The sequence below is a fragment of the Myotis davidii genome, unplaced genomic scaffold (genome assembly GCF_000327345.1).
Source record: "Myotis davidii unplaced genomic scaffold, ASM32734v1 scaffold560, whole genome shotgun sequence".
In the NCBI taxonomy this organism is placed as follows: Eukaryota; Metazoa; Chordata; class Mammalia; order Chiroptera; family Vespertilionidae; genus Myotis; species Myotis davidii.
Window position 1 is genome coordinate 2,766,743 of NW_006294418.1, and position 19,694 is coordinate 2,786,436.

The window sequence follows — 19,694 nt, forward strand, 5'->3', positions numbered from 1 at the left end:
AGAACATATTTAGTAACTCTCCAATGCAAAGTTCCAATAATGGTGTTTGCTAGCAAATACCAGAACTGAATAGCACCAGTCATCATTTTACATGGTCATTATATGTTCCCAGAGCTTTCACCTGAATGGTGAAAAGTGGACTACAAGAAAACCATTTCCTGCTACTGAGAATGCAATGAATTCCAGAGATAATCCAATGGAACCTCCTGAGTTTGGGGTCCAAATAAGTAAAGATACTTGGTTTTGTTTATAAGGTCTCTATTCTTGAGTTACAAATTTTGATTCATCATTTGATAGTCTTATATAAGCCTTCAAGTAAATTTTGCAAGAAAGCAGTGTTACTGTGAGTCTTTGAATAGATGAGAATATCTTTTTGTTAGCTTAACATGCAAAAGATCATTTAAGTATGCACACAGTTTGGGGGCCACAGTACCCCCTCATAAACAGTAGATATTGCTTTGTTTTTACTTTAGATAAGATAAGTCTGAGGAAAGACTGGCTGTTTACTTATTGAGTTGTATTTTTGTTTGAATATTTGTACGATAGTACTTAATTTTTTTTTTATCATTCACAGTTTTGTCAGGACATATCAAAATAGTGCATTGACACCTGATGTTTTCTTGGAACCTAGCTATTATTTTTATTACTGAGATAGTTTTTTTCACTCACAGAAGTTTCTTTAATTTCGTCCTTGATTGTTACATTTTTCAAATGTTCTGGTTTCCTCAAGTATACTTATACTTGTAGATAATCCCTCAGTTCTTTGACTTCCAGCAGGTCTCCTTCCTATCATTTGTTGTGTCCACATTCTAAGAAGCTTCTCTAGTTTGTTATCCATATAACTGATCTAATTTTTTGCAGTGACAGTTGGGCCTTTAATGCCAAATTTAATTTTGTTTCGCATTTTTAGTTTTCACACTGTCTTCCCTCACCATCTATCTCCCTATCATCTTATCCTAGTATCTTTTCATCTTACCCTGTTCTCTCCTTGTGGCTTGCTAATCCTTTTCATTAAACTCCTTGATGTTTCCAATTCTGTTGAAGATGCTAAAGTGTTTCCTAATTGCCTCGTGGTCATTGTGAGATTCTGTACTTCTGAGCATTGTTCTCTTATTCAAAATGAGTTTTTTCATAGGTCATGCATTGTTTAAAATTTTATGTTTACTCATCTCAAAAGATGGAAATTTATCTAGTATTCTATGCATATTTCCTTTTACTCTTTGCTTCCATTCTAGTCTAATTCTTATTTTGGAGCAATACCTAGTTGATAAATTGATCAGCACAGCTCTTATATGAATTATTACCTAGCATATGTATTGTCTTGTGGCCTTCCTATCATAGAATCTTCTCCTGCCATATTCCTTAACTCACTGGTACTCTAAAAGATAAAATACATAAAACATTAGAATTCCAAAAATGTATTCCTAATAGAATTTTGCTGGTTTCCACCCCTCCTGTGTTTTACATATGGGACTACAATTCCTATGGTGATATGTGCCATTATCAGGGCATCCTTTCTGCTTTCCACTCACTATCTCCTAGGCCATTTTATGGAAATTGTTATCTCTAACGTATTGCAGGTAAAAGAGATGACTTCATTATAGTTAGAAGTGGGGACAACTGGTGAGAAAGAGAAGGAGGAAAGCATTCACCTAATCAACAGCGTTAGCTTGTAGGCTAGTGCTGCCTAGTCTTTCAGGTTGGCATGGACCTTAAGTCTTTGGTTCTGAAATCTGGCAGCAGAAGAAAGATAAGGATAGTTCTATCTGCTTTCGGAAAGGCAGGTTGTCTGGTTCAGTAGTTCAAGAGCACAGCTGGTCCCACCACTGGCATTTTTCAATTAAGTTCACTCTGTCTTGAAGGAAATTACTCTTTTAACTTTTTGTCATCACATTGACTGCCAGGCCCTGTTTATTTTAAGAATTCTAGTCTATTTTCTTTGTCTTGGAGCATATTTATCTACAAGTTCCAAGAACTGGTTTAGGTGTTGCCAACCAGATGCTATTTTAAACCGAAAGTCAAGATTTGCATCACCTTTCTCTAGAGGGCATCACGTTGAAAGTGGGCATTCAAATTCTCCCTTGGAGTGTGACCTCTGCCTATGACTTCTTTACATTTGCGTCTTTATCTGGAAATGGTGACAGACCTGAGAAGAGGATATTTATTTTCAGTCCTGTTATTTGCAAGCCCCTTTGAGCTTCTACAAAGATACCTAGAATCACAAAATGCAAATCAATCATGTGTCATAATGGTAAGTTTCAAAATATTTTTCCATTTGGGGGGTTTTATTCTTTCATTATCTAAACTACACCTTGGTTCTTTATAAAAAGAATTTTGTACTTTACACCATAGGAACAAAGTTTCTATTGGCTTGGATTGCTGGGAAGGAGGTGTGTGAATGGCCCCAAGTTATACATTTGCAGAGGAAATATCATCCAGATGCTCAAGTCAGCCTTTTCTTGGCAGACAACTGAGAACCATGCCGAAACTAGGCTTAAAATCTGTAACAAAAGAATTCCACAATCCCGTACCTTTGGAACGGACATTAATTAAAAGAAACAGCCCTTTCCCCCATGATCAGAGTTTAACGACTATTAATCAGAGTTCACCACACAATTAACACTTTGAACTATGATTAGCAATTGGAAATCATAGCCAGACATGTTGAGGTTAGAATAGGGAATGGACATAGTCTGTTACCCAACTTGGTGTCCCTCATCTTTTTAAAAGAAGGGAAAAAATGAAGCACTCCAGTCCTAAGGAACTGGGCAGATTTTGTTTTCGGGGAGGTGTTTGCCATTACATATTGCACATAATGTATGGCACTGTTAGGAGGGAAAAATTGGAGTCGGAGTGGCTGGAAAGTTAGGTCTGCTCTGCAGCACTGTGAGATTGTTGACATCTGCCGAGGTTGGAGCGCTCAGTAAGCAGGAAATGGGGTGTCACTCTGAGTGGTGGTTTACCATTATCCTGGCATCCTAATGAAGTGTCTGCAGTGCACAGAGCTTCTGGATGGCATCTTAACGCACGGCTAAGCAAAAGCACTTCTCTCCCTGTCACTGTCATCCATCTGCCTGCACCCTACTGTAGCCAATGGGATGGAACCATGCTACAATGTGCTATAAGCCATTTAGAGTTGCACATTGCATAATCAGTCCCATCAAATATGTAAAAAAATGGCTATTATTGGTTATTTTCCTCAAACTCTGGCACCTGGAGTTTGATACATTAAAGTTAAACTTTTCCAAGTGCTATTTATGCTATTAATTCCTCTGTTCACCCCACTATCTAAATGCATCCTCAATGTCTTAAGTCCTGTTAATGGATCAAAAGAGTTGTATGAATATTCATTTAAAAACCTCACTGTACATCACACTTGGTGAATTCATCAATTTACAATATAATGGAGTGATCGTTTTGTGTGGGGTTTTTTTGAAATATTCATTTTTAAGAAAAGGACAAAGCATAAATCCATTCAAACCACAGATTGGTTGTTTTCATCTTAGAGCATGCTATTTAGTTTGCAGTGATAGTTTGGGGTTTTTCAATAGATTTCGTTAAAGACACAGTGCATGTCACTAAATACATTTGCATTTTAAACTAGTATTGTCAATGCTGGGTGGTTACATTTGATGCTTTAAGATGATCTACCATAAAATTAAAATGCATTATAGAGGAAGATATCTGTTATTAGGTGGCATAAGTAGAGCAAGATGTGTGTGCAACCCTCCTGAAACTTTTAGATAGACCATGTATAACCCTCTTAAAAAATAGCTGCAAAGCATCTGGACTCTCATGGCACAAATTGAGTGATAAGATGGCCACTAAGTTGAGAAGGTGTTTTCTATAACAGGGGCAACAGGAATCTGCTAAAATGGGGGTGGGGTTAGATAAACAAGAGGGCATAACATAATTTGGTTGCATGAAGAATTTTTTCACAGACATTAAAACTATAGTAAACATGACAGCAGGGAGGCGTGCACTGCAGCACAGTGGGGAGCTCAGAGCGTCTGCCTGCCTGTGCCTGGCTCCAGCCACCGCTAGAAGTCTCTGACTTTCATTAGCACTCAGCGATTCACCCAGGTCCCCCAGCAAAGGACGAAAATCGAAGCAGCAAAGCCCCATACTCATTATTGTAAATACTCCCAGGTTACAGGATTTGGGGGGCAATAATGGCAGGATGATGTTAAACTAGAACAAAAGAGTCATTCTGAATTTTTAAAAAATAATAAAAGGGTTTGTTCGTTGTTTGTTTTAAATCAGTGTAGCCTTTGATTCCATTGGTAATGCAGTGTGTTGGAATATTAGACAACCTCTTTACAATAATATTTTAAGTGACCCGGCTAAAAAGTGTGTACAACTCCTGAGCAGTAAAAGTACAAGTTAATTACACAAATGACTCCTCCACCTCCACTCCTTCCCGCTGAATTTGTGCAAGCATGTCTTACAGGTCTCTGAAACAGAAACTATTTCCTTTGAAAGGAATTTGTAAGAATCCAACAATTAGTCTGCTACCAAATGTAACAAGGTAAGCAAACTAAAGCACATCACTGCAAAATAATGCAAGTCAAGTTAAAGTATTTACTCACCTCCCCCCAAGTAATGGAGTTATTTGAGAAAAATCTTGGCTTCTTCAAGGGTTCAGGGGAGAGTGGTTTGCTATTGATGCCCAGAAACATTAAAAATGGTAAAGTTTGTTTTCTTCTTTATTGTTGAAAATATTACATATGTCCCCTTTTTCCCCATTGACCTCTCTCAGCCCGCCTCCAACCCCCACCCCAGGCCTCCACTACCCTATAAAATGTAAAGTGTTATTTTTTTTAATGGAATGGTAAGTGTTTATTTTTGCTAAATCCAGGCTTGGGGATCTGGCTTCTTCATTCATGCCCCCCCCCACCCTCCCAGCTGCCCTCAGCATTATAGCACATAAGCTTTTCTTCATGTTCGAATATTTCTCCAGAACTCATTTGCAAAAGAGTCGAAGCAATATTAAACACCACATCCAAACCTCTTTTAAACACACAAAGAAATAGGGAAACATATCGGAACTAGACCATTGAGAAAATCCTCCTTTCAAATTTACTGTCTGCTTCACACGCTAGTATAAAACAGCCCACGAAGTCCCGTTTGTGATCCATTTGAAACCATCTTGATTTGCTTAAATTGTCACATTCTTCTTGCACATTTCTTCTAAATGCAAAGATGGCAAAGAATTCTCCTCCCTCTTCATTATAAAAGTGCAGAATTTCTGGCTTGTTTATTCCTAATGGAACACTTGAGAAAGAAGAAAATATATAAATATATCTTTCAGAAGATTAGTTGTCTCAATCTTTTTAAAAGAGGGTATCTGTTCATTTCTTCCCCATGGTAAACAATGTGGGCTGTTCATTTCTTCCCCATGGTAAACAATGTGGGCTTTTCGTTGTAATTTTCCATTGTCAAATTAATGCATTTCACTTTACTGATTTGGTCCCATGCTTCGAGAACATCGGACCTTTTAATATCCTTATTTCTTCCATACTATATATTAATGTAGGTCATTAGGACATAAATAGGAATAGAACCTAAGCCATTTTTAAACAGATTTTTTGAAGGAATCTTCTACTTTCATTGCAACTCATGAAAACAAAATCTGAAAAAAACTCGCAGTCTAACAAAATAAAACTATGGTTTACTTCTCATGAGAACCTTTTCCCAAGCTAAGGATTTCAGGTAAGAAATGGCATAAGTGTTTTGAGTATTTCAAATCAAACATCAGAATTTTTTTCTGATGTACTGGTAAATATTCTATTGACAAGGTCAAAAACAGAGAAAATTCTGGCCACCAAGACAGAAGGGAGCATTAAGCATTAAAAAAAAAAAGTAGGTTTATCAGCTGCAATTTCTAAAGTTCTATGTGGTCCCTTCTACAGAATGTGGAGAAAGCCCTTTATAATGGAAGTGCATCCGTATATGCACTTACCATATATGTGGTTCTTCAAAAATTATTTTAAGGATGTTAATGAAAAAAATGGCTAATATTTTCAAGAAACTATAAAGAAAAAGAGAGAGAGGGAAAGGAAAGCAAGCCGTGGCAAAAAACCCTGGGCTCAGCAGCTTTCTGGGGGAAATGGTGAAATGTGACCGTGTGATTTATAATGAGAAAAGGTATCTACAACATACAATTTTCTACCTAGCTGCAAATAATAATTCATAGTGATGTCCCTTCCAGATAAAAGACCTTTGCTATGTAGGACCCATGTGGTAAAATGATCATGATAAATGTCAGACCAGTGCAGGTAACGGCTTTACAAACCATTAAGATTAGCTGGCTCTTTTTCCTGATGATAACAGTAACCATGCTGTGACTCTATGTGGTAATAATATCGCAGTCCTGATAAATGCCAGAGCCAGGCAGAGGTGTTTATCATTCCCAGCTCAGAAATGCTGACTAAAGTTGCCACATGTTGCCTGTTTTTCTTCTTTTACAATAGTCTCACAATTAAAAAAAAAAAAGGCTGAATCATAAAATTATTTTATTCCCCATTCCTTAAAGGATTTTGATGTTTGTGCCGCTAACTTCGCCTGCTCTCAATGTCACTGTGTGGCCTTGTCAAGTGAACCGGCCAGGAAAACAGTTCACATACGAACCATTATCTCTTCTCCAGAGGGTTTTTGTTCAAAAGAAATAGTTATGGATAAAGTTCAATGTGCTTCCTTTAAAAAAGGCTTCTTAGTTAGCATTTGTCTTAATTTCATGACAAATCCTACTTGTTTGCAAGTGAGATTTTTTAAAAATTCCCTATAAATTGAATTTATCTACCAATAAAAAGAGATAGACACTTACATTAAAGACTTCCTATCTAGAAAAGTATTTGTAGGGTTTCTACCCTTATGAAAATGTACAAAGATAATGCTTAATATAAAGAGCTACTAGAGTATTTAAAAAGAATTACTGGTTTATAATTAGAAAGATGTCAAGTGACTCAAAATGGTAAGCCTTGTTTTTTAAAAAAATCTTGTAAAACTAGATATATATGAATAAACATAGTTTAATGAAAATTCTCATAGGAGGACTGGATTTCGAAGAAACAAACTAGTGAGCTTTATTTTCTCAGCACAGATTATGGCCTAAAGGTGAATTAGTAGGTTCTGTAAGTTACAGATATGGACTTGGCCACCATAACACCTCCAGGATTACTTTGAAAACAAGAGTTCTATGGAGGACAAGACCATGCTTTTCCATGAAGATTGCTGCTGGGGTGTCAGCTGCTACCTTACCCATCAATTCAAAGAGGGGCGTTGCTGCAGCGTTGATGAAGTTGGGTCTCAGAGAGTTTTAGTTTGGTGAATTTTAGGAATTGTTATCATCCTAAAATTGATTGCACCAAAGCAATACAACTTATGCAAAGTTATTGAGAACCTAAAATTTGAATTCTTGCCCTCAATGTGAGTGAGGTTGGCGCACTAGAAGTTCTAGAATAACATAGATGAAAAAGAAATGGTGATTGTTATTACTTTCCTGAATGCATTGGGATGTGTGTAAAGAAGCTACAAACAATTTGAAGGCCTTCAGAGAAATTGATTAAAGAAACTTACATTGGTTGATTTAGTATTCATTGCATTTCTCGATTCTTTTTTTTTTCTTTTCTTTTTTTTTTTGTATAATGAGCTGATGCCTCAGACACTTTTGTGTTTAAGGGTCATCTTAGAGCAGTGATGGCGAACCTTTTGAGCTCGGCGTGCCAGCATTTTGAAAAACCCTAACTTAACTCTGGTGCTGTGTCACATATAGAAATTTTTTGATATTTGCAACCATAGTAAAACAAAGACTTATATTTTTGATATTTATTTTATATATTTAAATGCCATTTAACAAAGAAAAGTCAACCAAAAAAATGAGTTCGCGTGTCACCTCTGACACGCTTGTCATAGGTTCGCCATCACTGTCTTAGAGGATCCCTTTGCTCAAATGAAAGGGTAAACTTCATTGATACTTATATTATGATAGCTCTTAAATGTAAACCTCTCTTGTAACATATTTTGTACTCTATCTTCTCCTCTGGGTTACAAAATGAGCAACTTTGTTTGTATCTGCCACAGATAGCATGAGGGCCTTAATGGATTTGTTTTCTTCGATCACATATACACATATACATGTTTAATACTTTAAAAATGATTGATGAAATAGATAAAACTATTTTTTTTTAATAATTTTGAATTGCTTATTGCCAGGGAATAGGAGTAAAGACAGCAAGAAATAGAGGTCCCACTGAAGATTAGGTGGTCTCCTCAGCGTGCGGGGGGAGGGGGCGGGGGGGCTTCTCTAGTATCGGCAGAAGCACCCCTGGGCACCAAAGCTCTCTCACGGGGCAGGAACCATGGGCTACGGCACTCAGTTGGCCAGTGTTCTTGTTATGGCCATTTATTAGCTAGAGAGGGCTATTTCCATTTTAAAAATTCTCCCTAAAAGGGCTTCTTTATTCAAAAATCAGAGAAGATAGTAACATCTCCTGAAAGGACAAGCTCTGATACAAGAGAAGCCTGTTTGCCAGTGAGGTGATTAGCTCTAATTCCCAGGTAATCCCCACCAGATAAAGGAAACAGTCTCACCTGAGTCTAATAATTAGAGTCCGTTCCTGCGGCATCTCTCCTGCGCTGCAAGTCACATACCGCTGTTCTCCAGTTGAACTGTTTTGACGTAGATTCTCAACACCTAAAGTCAAATGTACCAGGTAGCTCAGGCATTCCTTCCTTTTAATTAGATGCAAAGGATGGCTTTTCTGGTTTGGAGATGGGTGAGGAGTACAGAATCTTGGAGAAAAAGTGCAAATTGCCAACACCAGGTTAGCCTGGAGACCACTGTTTATGATACAATGATGAGCCTATTTATGATATACTCTATCTACTGAGGAATTATTACCAAGCACTCTTTGATAATGGAAAGCACTCAGTGTGTTTACAAAAATATCACACAGTTTGGGCTGTTTCTGTTTTTTGGAAAGAGTACTAAAGAGTAAAATTTATGGCTTCATATGATTTTGGAAACAGCCTTGGACTATGAGCAATCATATGTCAGCGCTGATACAGAGGATAATTCAAAAGAAAGATTTTGATTAAGGGGGCTTACACTTAATGACCATTTACTATATGTGCACATGTATGCATTGAAACATTTACTACTACTAACAATTTTATGAAATAAGTATATGGTGGTGGTTGTTTTTTTGGTATTTTTAAATAAAAAACTGAAAACATCAAGTTTTTCAGTTCTACCTAATTTTTAGATACCTCTGAAAGAAGATACTGCTTCTCTTATTTATAACATGAGTTTGAAGTACAGTGGGGCCTTGACTTACGAGTTTAATTCGTTCCGTGATGGAGCTCATAACTCAAATTACTCGTATATCAAATCTTAAAGTGAACGAGTGAGATAGGTGATGCTGGGCTGATGTTGTGGCGTTCACTGTGACGTTCGCTGCGCCAACTAGCGGTGGGGTATCAGAAGCTGGCTCGTAACCCGAATTTTAGCTCGCAACTCAAAGCAAAAAATCGGCCGAGAGACGGCTCGTATCTCAAAAAATTCGTTAATCGGGAAACTCGTAAGTCAAGGTCCCACTGTATGTGTCTATTTGTACCCATGCGTGAGTCTTGAATTCACCCTGGGAGTGGCTCTTCCTAAAGTAAATGTAACTTATTTAAAGGAATTTATCAAGCAAGTGGCAACATGCCTTGGATGACTCCTTAATATCCAACTCAAGTTTTATAAATTACAAGGAATATCTTCAAAGATTTGTAACCAGTTGCAAAGTACGCTTAAAATATTCTGTGAAGACACTCAGTCCTCCTATAAGCCAGGACAGTCTCTACCTAAATTCTGAAGTGGTCATGATGCATAAAGTACAAACTGGATAGAAATTAGACTGCTTTCTTCCCAATATATCCCTGACATATAAGGGACTACCATTTTTCATGCTGGATACATTATACATTCCAGAATAGCTTTCAGAAGCAGAACAGCTGTGTTACTGCTGACCTTCAGACAAAGGGGTGCAGTTGTCCTCTAAGAATTACAGATAAATGGGCTGAAGAGTGCCCCTGATGCATTGGTGACCGGGAGAATTCAGTCTTTTCTTCCTCTGAGTGGACCTCTATAACAAAGCACAATTTATTTTGAAATATGATTCAACATGTGGCCATAAATAAGTTAAGAATAGTAAATGGATGAATGATAAGGCCAGAAAAGCGTTCCAGGGTCCGGAGGTCCAGGGTCCTGGACTGCGTAGAATTCTCCATCATTGTATGACTTTATCTTATCTCTCTGCGATAACGCATTCGGTTGTAAATATCCTTGTTTTAGTAGCAACATTTCATGCAGATAAATGCAAATGTAACCATTGTAAAGCATATTTTTTAAATGTGTCCTCAAATCCATGAACCAGGGGGAAACTATAAAGCCACATCCTTATCATAATGTTAAAGCTATTTCACATCATGTAGAAGATGTTACTTCTCTAAGTATCCTGGAGTTGTTTTTGAAGAAGCTCATTTACAACAGAATTTGGGGTAGTTTGAGAAAAATGGGGTGAGGTGAGTGAGAAGTGGGCATCAATAAGAAATGGTTTCCTAATTTAATGTCTACATGTGCATTATGTATATTTTTACATAAACATTTTTTTTCCACTAGTGGGTGACAAAAATGAAGTCCTACCAAAAGAGTTTGTATGCAGTTGTGGGTTCACAGCTTAGAAATTGGAGAGGTTGTTGGGATAAGGGTGGGGAGCTAACAAGGAGGTATTAAAGAGCATAGAGCAAAAAAATCAGTCATTAAGAAATAAAGGTAGGAGCAAATGTGAGTGAAGGGGCAAAGAATTATGGAGTTTATTATTACTGAGAAGACTTTTATATAAGCCTTTTTGTATACAACTTACCTAAGATGTTCTCTATTTCTCCATGTAGAAAAAAAGTCCCTTGTTTCCCACTTCCATAAGAGATATCTCAGTCTTCTCAAAACTCTCAATACTTCACAATAATAAGAAACCATATGCTGAAGGAGAAATATTAATAGAAAATGCTGTCTTTCACATGCTCACTGAATCAATTGAAGACACATCTTTAGTAAGCTGTGTATGAATCTTAGCTCATTAACTACTCCTGTATTATGTATGCAATTCCAATTCCTAATATTACGCATCAATAAACTAGATCTGAAAAGGTGTCATTTCGGTTTCAACGTTTCCAATTGTATTTTTAGATGTTCTTCCACTTAGAAGTGTTTGCGTTATTTCCTGATTTTACAAGCTATGGACAAGTGGGTGTGGTACTGATTTGAATGGGAAACCACTGCTTTCCGATAACCTTTTCGAAAATTCTATTCTAAGAAAATAGGTTGCTCCTCCTTGATAATATTTCAGCCCTCTCTAAGCCATCATCCAATTCCCCCTCCATGTATGTACAACTTAGCCACACAATGTGTATAGCACAATTCAATTGTCCAATTCTTCAAGTGTGGGTGAAAGTTGAGAAAGAGAAAAAAAAATCTATAAAATACACTTCATGTAGAATGTTTCTTATAAGCAGATATGGGAACCACCGTAGACTTTTACAAGGATTCTTCTATGTAACTGAACTACTCACCAGTCAGATGGTCAGTCTCTCAGCCTTTCACAGAGTAGTCAGTGTTGTGAAATGTCAGGCTACCACAGCAAGAGCATTGCCACCACTGGCACCATCTCAGTTCAACTACATTTGAATGCTCACTGCAACCAGATGGTGTGATTAATGCTGGAAATGAAAAGTAAACCCGAACAGCGTGGCCCTCAAAGAAGGTGAAGAGGGGAAAAGGGAAACACTTATGAAATACTTACTTTTTACTAGTCATTGTTCTAGGTGCATTATATACTATCGTTCTCAGTCTATAAAACTGGCTTTTTAAGTATTATTCAGAGAAAATAAGAAACTTGTCCAAGACCAGCTAATAAAAAGCTGTTACAGAATTCAAATCAAGGTCTGTCTATTCCAACCCATGTTCTTGTCTTTCATTGGTTCACTTATTCTTTATTTAAGCCACGATATGCCAGTGCAAGTGCTTCCTAGCTTTATAGGAAAATTCCCGGTTGAATGGGAGAAATCAATAGGCATTCAAACCACGGTAATATTTTTTTTAATTTTTAAAACTATTTTCAACTATGGTTTACATTTAATATTATTTTGTATTAGTTTCAGGTGTATAGCACAGGGGTTAGACAATCATGTCCTTTACAAAGTGGTCCACCTGATATTTCCAGTACTGAACTGGCACCACACATAGCTATTACAATATTACTAGCATTGACTATACTCCCTAGGCTGTACATTACATCCCTGTGACTGTTTTATAACTACCAATCTGTGCTTGTCATTCCCTTTAGCTTTTTCATCCAGTCCCCCAACTCCTCACCACCCTGGCAGTCATCAGTCTATTCTCTGTACCTATGAATCTGTTTGATTATATTGCTCTTTAGATTCCACGTATAAGTGAAATCATATGGCATCTGTCTTTCTCTGGCTGACTTATTTCACTTAGCATAATACCCTCTAGGTCCATCCATGCTGTCACAAATGGTAAGATTTCATTCTTTTTTATGGCCACATAATATTTCTTTGTATATATGTACCACAGCTTTTTATCCACTCCTCTAGTGATGGGCACTGGGATTGCTTCAAACCATGGCAGTATTACTAATATATGGAATAGAATGTGCTAGAGTAACAGAGCACAGAAGAAGAACTGACTGTCTAGGGAAATTCACGAGTATTTTACCTGGTGGTTAAACAGACTTGGTGAAGTTTTAATTGCTGCCCGAGCACCATGGCAGTGATCTTGCAAATTCATATATTTCCAATTATGCAACTCCACATCCAGACTTTCTGCAACCACTCCTGATTAGATCATATGTTCCCTAAAACAGATGTTTGCTGGGTATATTCATGTGGACCACTCTCTACTTATCATTTGCCCCGCTTGCTTTATGGCTGCTGCTTCTGTAGTCCTCAATGTCAGTTGATCACTTTTTTGGAGATTCTGACATTGACTTGATCATGACTATGGCCAGAGATTTTCATGAAATTAGAAAGGTTTCCTCTCCTCCCCTCCCCTCCCTTCTTCTCTCCTCTGCCACCTTTTAACAGTAAGACATACTTATTCAGGACTGTCACAGTAGCTATCGGGACTACTGCTTCCACCTCTTCTGTTATCACCTTTACTGCCTGAACCAAGTGGTTCAACAGATCCTTGGGTAAATTCTGTTACCAGCATGAGCTATATATCTTTGCATATACTCATTGGTGTGTAGCTTTAGCTTCAGATGGCCAGATACAGGGTACCCAAGTGTCCCAAGAGCTCTGTCCTGGGCATACTGTACCAATTCCACTCTCATCATTATTGACTTATTTTCTTTCTTTTCCTGAGTTTCTGGTGTCTCATAAGCTCCAACTGGTCTCATGAAGCATCACAATATCTTAGTATCATTAAACTACAAGGAGGCTTTCCAGCCTTTGGGTAGAAAGATTAGATTTGCTGTATTCTATGATGTTGCAACTGGCTTTTCTCTTTCTTTCTTTCTTCCTTTCTTCCTTCCTTTCTTTCTTTCTTTCTTTCTTTCTTTCTTTCTTTCTTTCTTTCTTTCTTTCTTTCTTTCTTTCTCTCTCTCTCTCTCTCTCTCTCTCTCTCTCTTTCTTTCTTTCTTCTTTCTTTCTTTTGCCCTAAGGATCTAACACACAATTACAAAAAACTCTCCCTCTCTCCCTTTGTCTCTTTCATTGGCAGTTGTCCAATCCATATTATGTTGGAACTCATCTAAGAATAACTGCAACTTTGAAAGCTGTGACTGGGGGGAAGGGGGAGTGCGGTTATAATTTATGGGCCTTTGTGGTTTCAGGAGCAAGAAGAAAAGCTTCCAAGCACAGTTCTACTAGGAAGACTACCTCAGCCCACTTTCACCTAATACCATCTTCTGCAGGATATTTTCCCCATAATTTCTTATTAAAAGTGGTTTGTTTGTTTGTTTGTTTGTTTGTTCGTTCGTTAATTTGCAGCAGCAGTGTATTTGAAATACCCTGCCTGTTTCTCTTTCTCACTCTACTTTATTAAGTTCATCTACCTAATAACAGGTGATGACAAATTGGGCTTCAGGAGGCACATCATATTAGGAGCTGTGTTTGGCTTTAGTATCAGAGAGCCATTCATAAAGGTTCCAGTACACAGAGGCTTATTTTCTATGTCAAAGAAACTCAGAGACAGGCAGGTAGGACCAGGGACTGCTCCACAGATTCAGGGAAGGGCCTCCCAGCCATGTGTTCCACTCTGCTGGGCCTCCGTTCTCAGTGTCATCTCATGCTATAACCATTCTATCTTCATTCTGAGGAGCAGAGGTGAAAAGACTAAAAGGCTAAACTAGCACCCTCTCCATGGTCTCCCTAGAAGTCCCACATTACACTTTGACTTAAGTCTCAATGGCCAATCTTAGTCACATGGCCACTCCAGCTGCCAAGGAAGCTAGGAAATGAGCTCTTTTAAGTGGGTATATTGGCATTCCCACAACAATGGGATTGCCTTGCTAAGGAAGAAGAAAATGGATATTGGGTGAGTGTTGCCTTACATATTATTCTCTTCTACATCATCTTTTGCAGCAGTGGCCTCTCTAGGGTCACCCAGAGCTCGGTGCTAGTAGTTAGAGATCAAAGTATAGAAAATGTTTGAGTTCAATAAATAATTATAATTCTTTGCCCTGGTTAAAACTATGGCAAGATGAATTCTCTGGTGTACTAAGTAACTTAGTTTTTATTATGCCATCCATGCCCATAAAAGTAAAAAATAAACAAAATGAAGGAAAGAAATTCGTGTGGCATGCACTTTTGAAGAACTTCTTATTTTTTAAATGCATATGACTATGTTTTATACTTTCAATTTTTGTTTTTGCACTTTCCTAATTCATAGCAAAAACCAAAATGTATTGCAGAAACAGGGTAGCATAGAAGTAATAAAAAATTATTTACTCTTCCACAAAATCAAGCAAACAATAGAATATTGGTAATTAAATCACACTGTCCTCGTGTGTTTGTTTCCTGTTGCTGCCGTAACAAACTGCCACAAGCTCATACAACACAAACTCATTACCTCGCATTCCTGGAGGTCAGAAAATGGAAATCAGTTCACGGACTTCCTTCTGGAGGTCTATTTCTTTTCTTTTTCTAGTTTTCAGAGGCTGTTTTGTTCCTTGGCCCATGGCCCTTTATCACACAGCCCTTTTTTTTTCCTGCTTCCTCTGTCACATGACTTCTGTCTCTGCCTCTGATCCTCTTGGTTCCTTCTTAACCACCGGACCCTTTAATACAGTTCCTCATGTTGTGGTGACCCCCAATTTCATTGTTACAAATTCAACATAATTAAAGCATAGTGATTAATCACAAAAACAGTATGTAATTATTTATGTGTTTTCCAATGGTCTTAGGCGACCCCTTTGAAAGGGTCGTTCAACCCCCAAAGGGGTCATGACCCACAGTTGAGAATTGCTGACTTACAGGTTCCAGAAATCAGGACATGGGCATCTTTGGAAGTTCATTATTCATTCTACCACACCTTGTGTAATAGTAAAAACACTTGTGAGATTTGATTCAGTAGCTAAATGAGCACCTTATGCATGTCCTTCCCAGGAGTCCCACATAATACTTTGACTTATTTCTCTATGGCCAATCTCAGTCACACGGCCATGATCTAATTCAGAGTCAAAATGAAGAAACTCCATGATAATGTTGAGCACACCTATAACTTTTGGCTGCTGAGTAGGACTTTATGCTGCTAATTCTTAGTCCAAAATTCTCCTAAAAATATTCCCTCATGTATCTATGAAATCTTATTTTTTTTCTAAACTTTGTTTTTATTTTATTTTTCAGAAAAGCAAGACAACAACACAAGAATTGAAACTATGAAGTCCCTTGTACAAAAACTCCCTCCATCAAATCGTGACACCATGAAAGTCCTCTTTGGACATCTGACTAAGTAAGTTGTAACGGTTCCTGGTTGTGTCATATACTCCTTTCCTAAATGAACAATATTTAATTTCATATCTCTGAGACAAGAGTTTCCAAATACATCTATCTCATATTTTCCCCTCTCGCTCATCTAAGTCTTCCTGCAGAAGTTGGAGAATGTACTAACGGTAGGAAGGAGAAGCTACAAAAGGAACTTCTGACTGAATTGATTTTATCCTGGCCTTTACAGTGAACAGATACTTATTGATTAGTCAGAACTGTACTCAGAGCCCTGAGATGGATCATCTTTACTTTGTTGTATAGTACAATGGGAAAGGTATGAGATGTTTCAGACATGAATTCAAAACCTAGCCCTGCCTTGTACCAAGTGCTACGACCATAAATGAGTTACTGAAATTCTCTGAAATTTTATTTCCTCATTGGTAAAATGTTGATTCAAATTATCAAGGTGCCATCCTATAAGAGAAGAGTATTCCAAGTAGGAAAAAAAAACACAAGTGTAAAAACCCAGAGAACCCAAAGAGCTTTTTGTATTTGAAAAACCAGGATGGCTAGAGCCTATTGAACGAGGGGGATGGTGGTGGGAGTTGGGGTCACAAATGTTAAATGGGTGTCAGATCACAGTAAGACATTTGTAATCCATTGTAAATACAATGAAGAATCACAACTGGGGGAATATAAAAGGTCACACTGGCCATGTGGAGAATGGATTGCCAAAGGGAAAGCAGGGGCACCGATTAGGAGGCAACCCTAGTAGTCCAGGCAAAAGATAATGGTGGCTTGAGTGGAGCCCTTGGAGAGATATTCTAGAGTTGGGTCAGGTTGGATTTGCCTGGTTGGGATGCAGTGAGTAAGGGCAAGGAGAAATCAAGTGTGTCTCTTAGGGCTTGGGCTTGAGGGAATGGAAAAATGGTAGTGCTACACAGATGGGTAAGTAGAGGGCCCTTTTGGACATGTTAAATTTGAAATGACTGTTACTCATTTGTCCTCTGTTAACCCCTTCCTAAGATAAGGCAGAGCTCAATACAAGTGATAAGGGTTTAGCTTTGACCATTTGCATATGGTCATGTTAAAGCTTGTTAGAGTTTACTTCTGGGAGGTTAAATCTCCATTCCTTGGGTCTGGTCATTTCTGCAGATTATTCAATGAGTTCATTACATGAATTTTAATTGTAAATGTAATACATGTGATTGCACACAAAAAATTTAAACAGTGGTGAATATATTATTAAAAAGTGAAATTTGCCTACTAGTCATTCTTAGACTGCTGAGTAGAAGTAACTAACACTTCTGTATATGTCCTTCCAGACCTGTTTCTAAGCACATGCAAAAATGTGTGTATGGTTGTTGATTGTGTCAGAGTATATCATACAGCACATATTCTCCTGCAACGACTTTGCAGCTCATAGACAGCTTCACATTTCATTAAACAGACTCATCTGATTTTTTCTAATGATGATATAGCATTCAATGGTATGAATAGCTCATAATTTGCTTAACTAGTTACTACTTTAGGTACATGTCTTAATCTAATTAGTTATATTATCCTCTTACTTATTTTACTCCCAGAGGGGCACCCATGTTGCAGGTCAGAGGACCCCTCGTTATTAGAATGGCCTTTCCTGTCACCTCCACATCCTGGCTACAGTGGGAAACCCAGTGTGATTTAGTGAAAGGATCTTGGGCTTTAAAGAAATAGGTAGATCTAGTGTCAAATCCTTGTTCTATACTTAACTCCCTTTAAAATCCTAGGCACATAAAATTGGATTAAATTATGTCAGCCATATCCTGTGGTTATGAGAATTAAATGAGATAATGCATATAAAATGCCTGGCACAGGGTAAGCATTCCTCAAATGTTAATTCTTTTCCTGTAGGATCCAGTCGCACTATGGAAAGGGTTTCAAGTTACAAGTAAATACCAGAGCGCTTATCTCAGTAACGTTAACTGGACAAAGTCATAAAACAAATGGGAAAGTGTAGTCTTTAATGCGATGCAATACCTACTCTTGTATATCTTGAGAAATATCAATTACTCAGTCTCAATTAATCCTCCTCCATTCCAACTGAAAGAACAGCTATAAAATGAAGAAAATGAGAGTCAGCTAAATTCTTCTTTGAAAAAAAATAAAACACACAGATGAGAATCCATCCAATTAAAAACCTTGGAAGGATGAGAATCTTCACCTCTATGCAACACCATTCCAGTGTGAACAACTAATGCCTGATTGTGTTTTTATACCTAAATTAACTTCCTGACTTTGCTAGAACTTCCATTCAGCTCAGTAGAGATGGCAATAGATGTATTTAACTAAGATTTAAGAACGGATTACTATATCACCTTCACAGCATTCACATTATAAGATTTTTCATTATAGATAGACAAGTGTCATTTGCCAGTCACCCACCTTTCTTGAGTGGCGTGACCATATTCCACTGGCACTGATTTTTAAACTGGGTTTAATTATGCACAAGTGTGTGCACATGATTATATCTTGTTAAGCATTTCTTGCTAAGTTTTTGATAAACAGCCAATCGTGGCATGTCATCAAAGCCTGAGAAGACTAAATAAGAAGATTGTTTAACGAGAATTTAAATATATTCATGTTTGAAAGAATCATTAGAATGTTTTCCTTAGTCTTGATGCATTTGGTAGTTCTTCAGAAAAATCTACCATCAACACTTGTATGTAGTGTTTATTCCAAATTGTTGCAAATATATATATTTTGAAGTTTGTTTAGTGAGGGTCAGGGAATGTAATGAAGTGCCAGAAATTCCTCTTGGCCTACGTACTCTACAGCCAACAGAATAGAGCTCCATGTTTGCAGAGGTCTGAGTTAAATGCTCCCTTGAAAGCAGAGAAGTGCCAACTGAGAAAGCTCGATACTGCACAATTGGACTAGAAGGTGAATGCAAGTTCTGGCCATGAAGCCAGAACTTCAACGGGTTGTGATTATATTAACCATAAGATTACACAATGGCTGTAAAGGCTAAATAGTCTCAGAGTCCTCGTTCTTGATCAAACTTGAGTTCAAGTTCTATGCTTCTGCTGTGATAGCTTGAGATCAGGAATTCAGCATAAGCTATCATTTCAAAATGCCATCAACTAGCAGCCTTTATTTATAGCCGCTTTCACAAATTGACATGACAGTGAGAAGCACTGGAAGGTCCTGGGGTATCTTCTGAACCGTGACATAAATGGCAAGTTCTGTCTGTATAAAATGTAAGTGTCAAGTGCATTTGCCTTTAGCCTGCTTCTTTGGAAAGGTAGGGAGGCGAAGAGAAGCTGAAGTTAATGGGAAGGAGGACCTGGAGAGGTAAGGTTTACTTGCTGGTAAAAAAAAAAAAAAAAAAAAAAAAAAAATCTGGTGTGTAGTTTGAGAGGTTGAAAGCCGGGCAAAGGATTTATATAAGAAACAGAGAACTGTCGAAACTTACCTATCAGGCAATTGAAAAACATTCTTAGTGTTTATGAAAGACTCACTTGGCAACAGAGTGCAAGGCGAACAAGACAGAGTGAGAGAAGAGCCCAGGAGGCCACAGAGATAGATGGGATGGGTGAACATCAAGGGGAAAGAAATGGTCCAAGTCTTAAGACTTTTCATAAAAAAAATTTCACACAGTTTTGTTGTTGTTGTTGTTTTTCTCACTCGAGGATACTTTTTCCATTGATTTTTTAGGGGAG

The 19,694-nt window shown here is 37.7% G+C and overlaps 1 protein-coding gene across 1 annotated transcript in view; it reads left to right on the plus strand.

Moving 5' to 3' along the window:
* The window catches only part of ARHGAP15 (Rho GTPase activating protein 15), a 701,147-nt gene that overhangs the window by 600,110 nt on the left and 81,343 nt on the right, over positions 1-19,694 (plus strand). Inside the window, exon 15 of the mRNA XM_015567142.1 lies at positions 15,913-16,018. Coding sequence (XP_015422628.1) covers positions 15,913-16,018 — 106 coding nt within the window. The remainder of the gene's footprint in view (positions 1-15,912; positions 16,019-19,694) is intronic.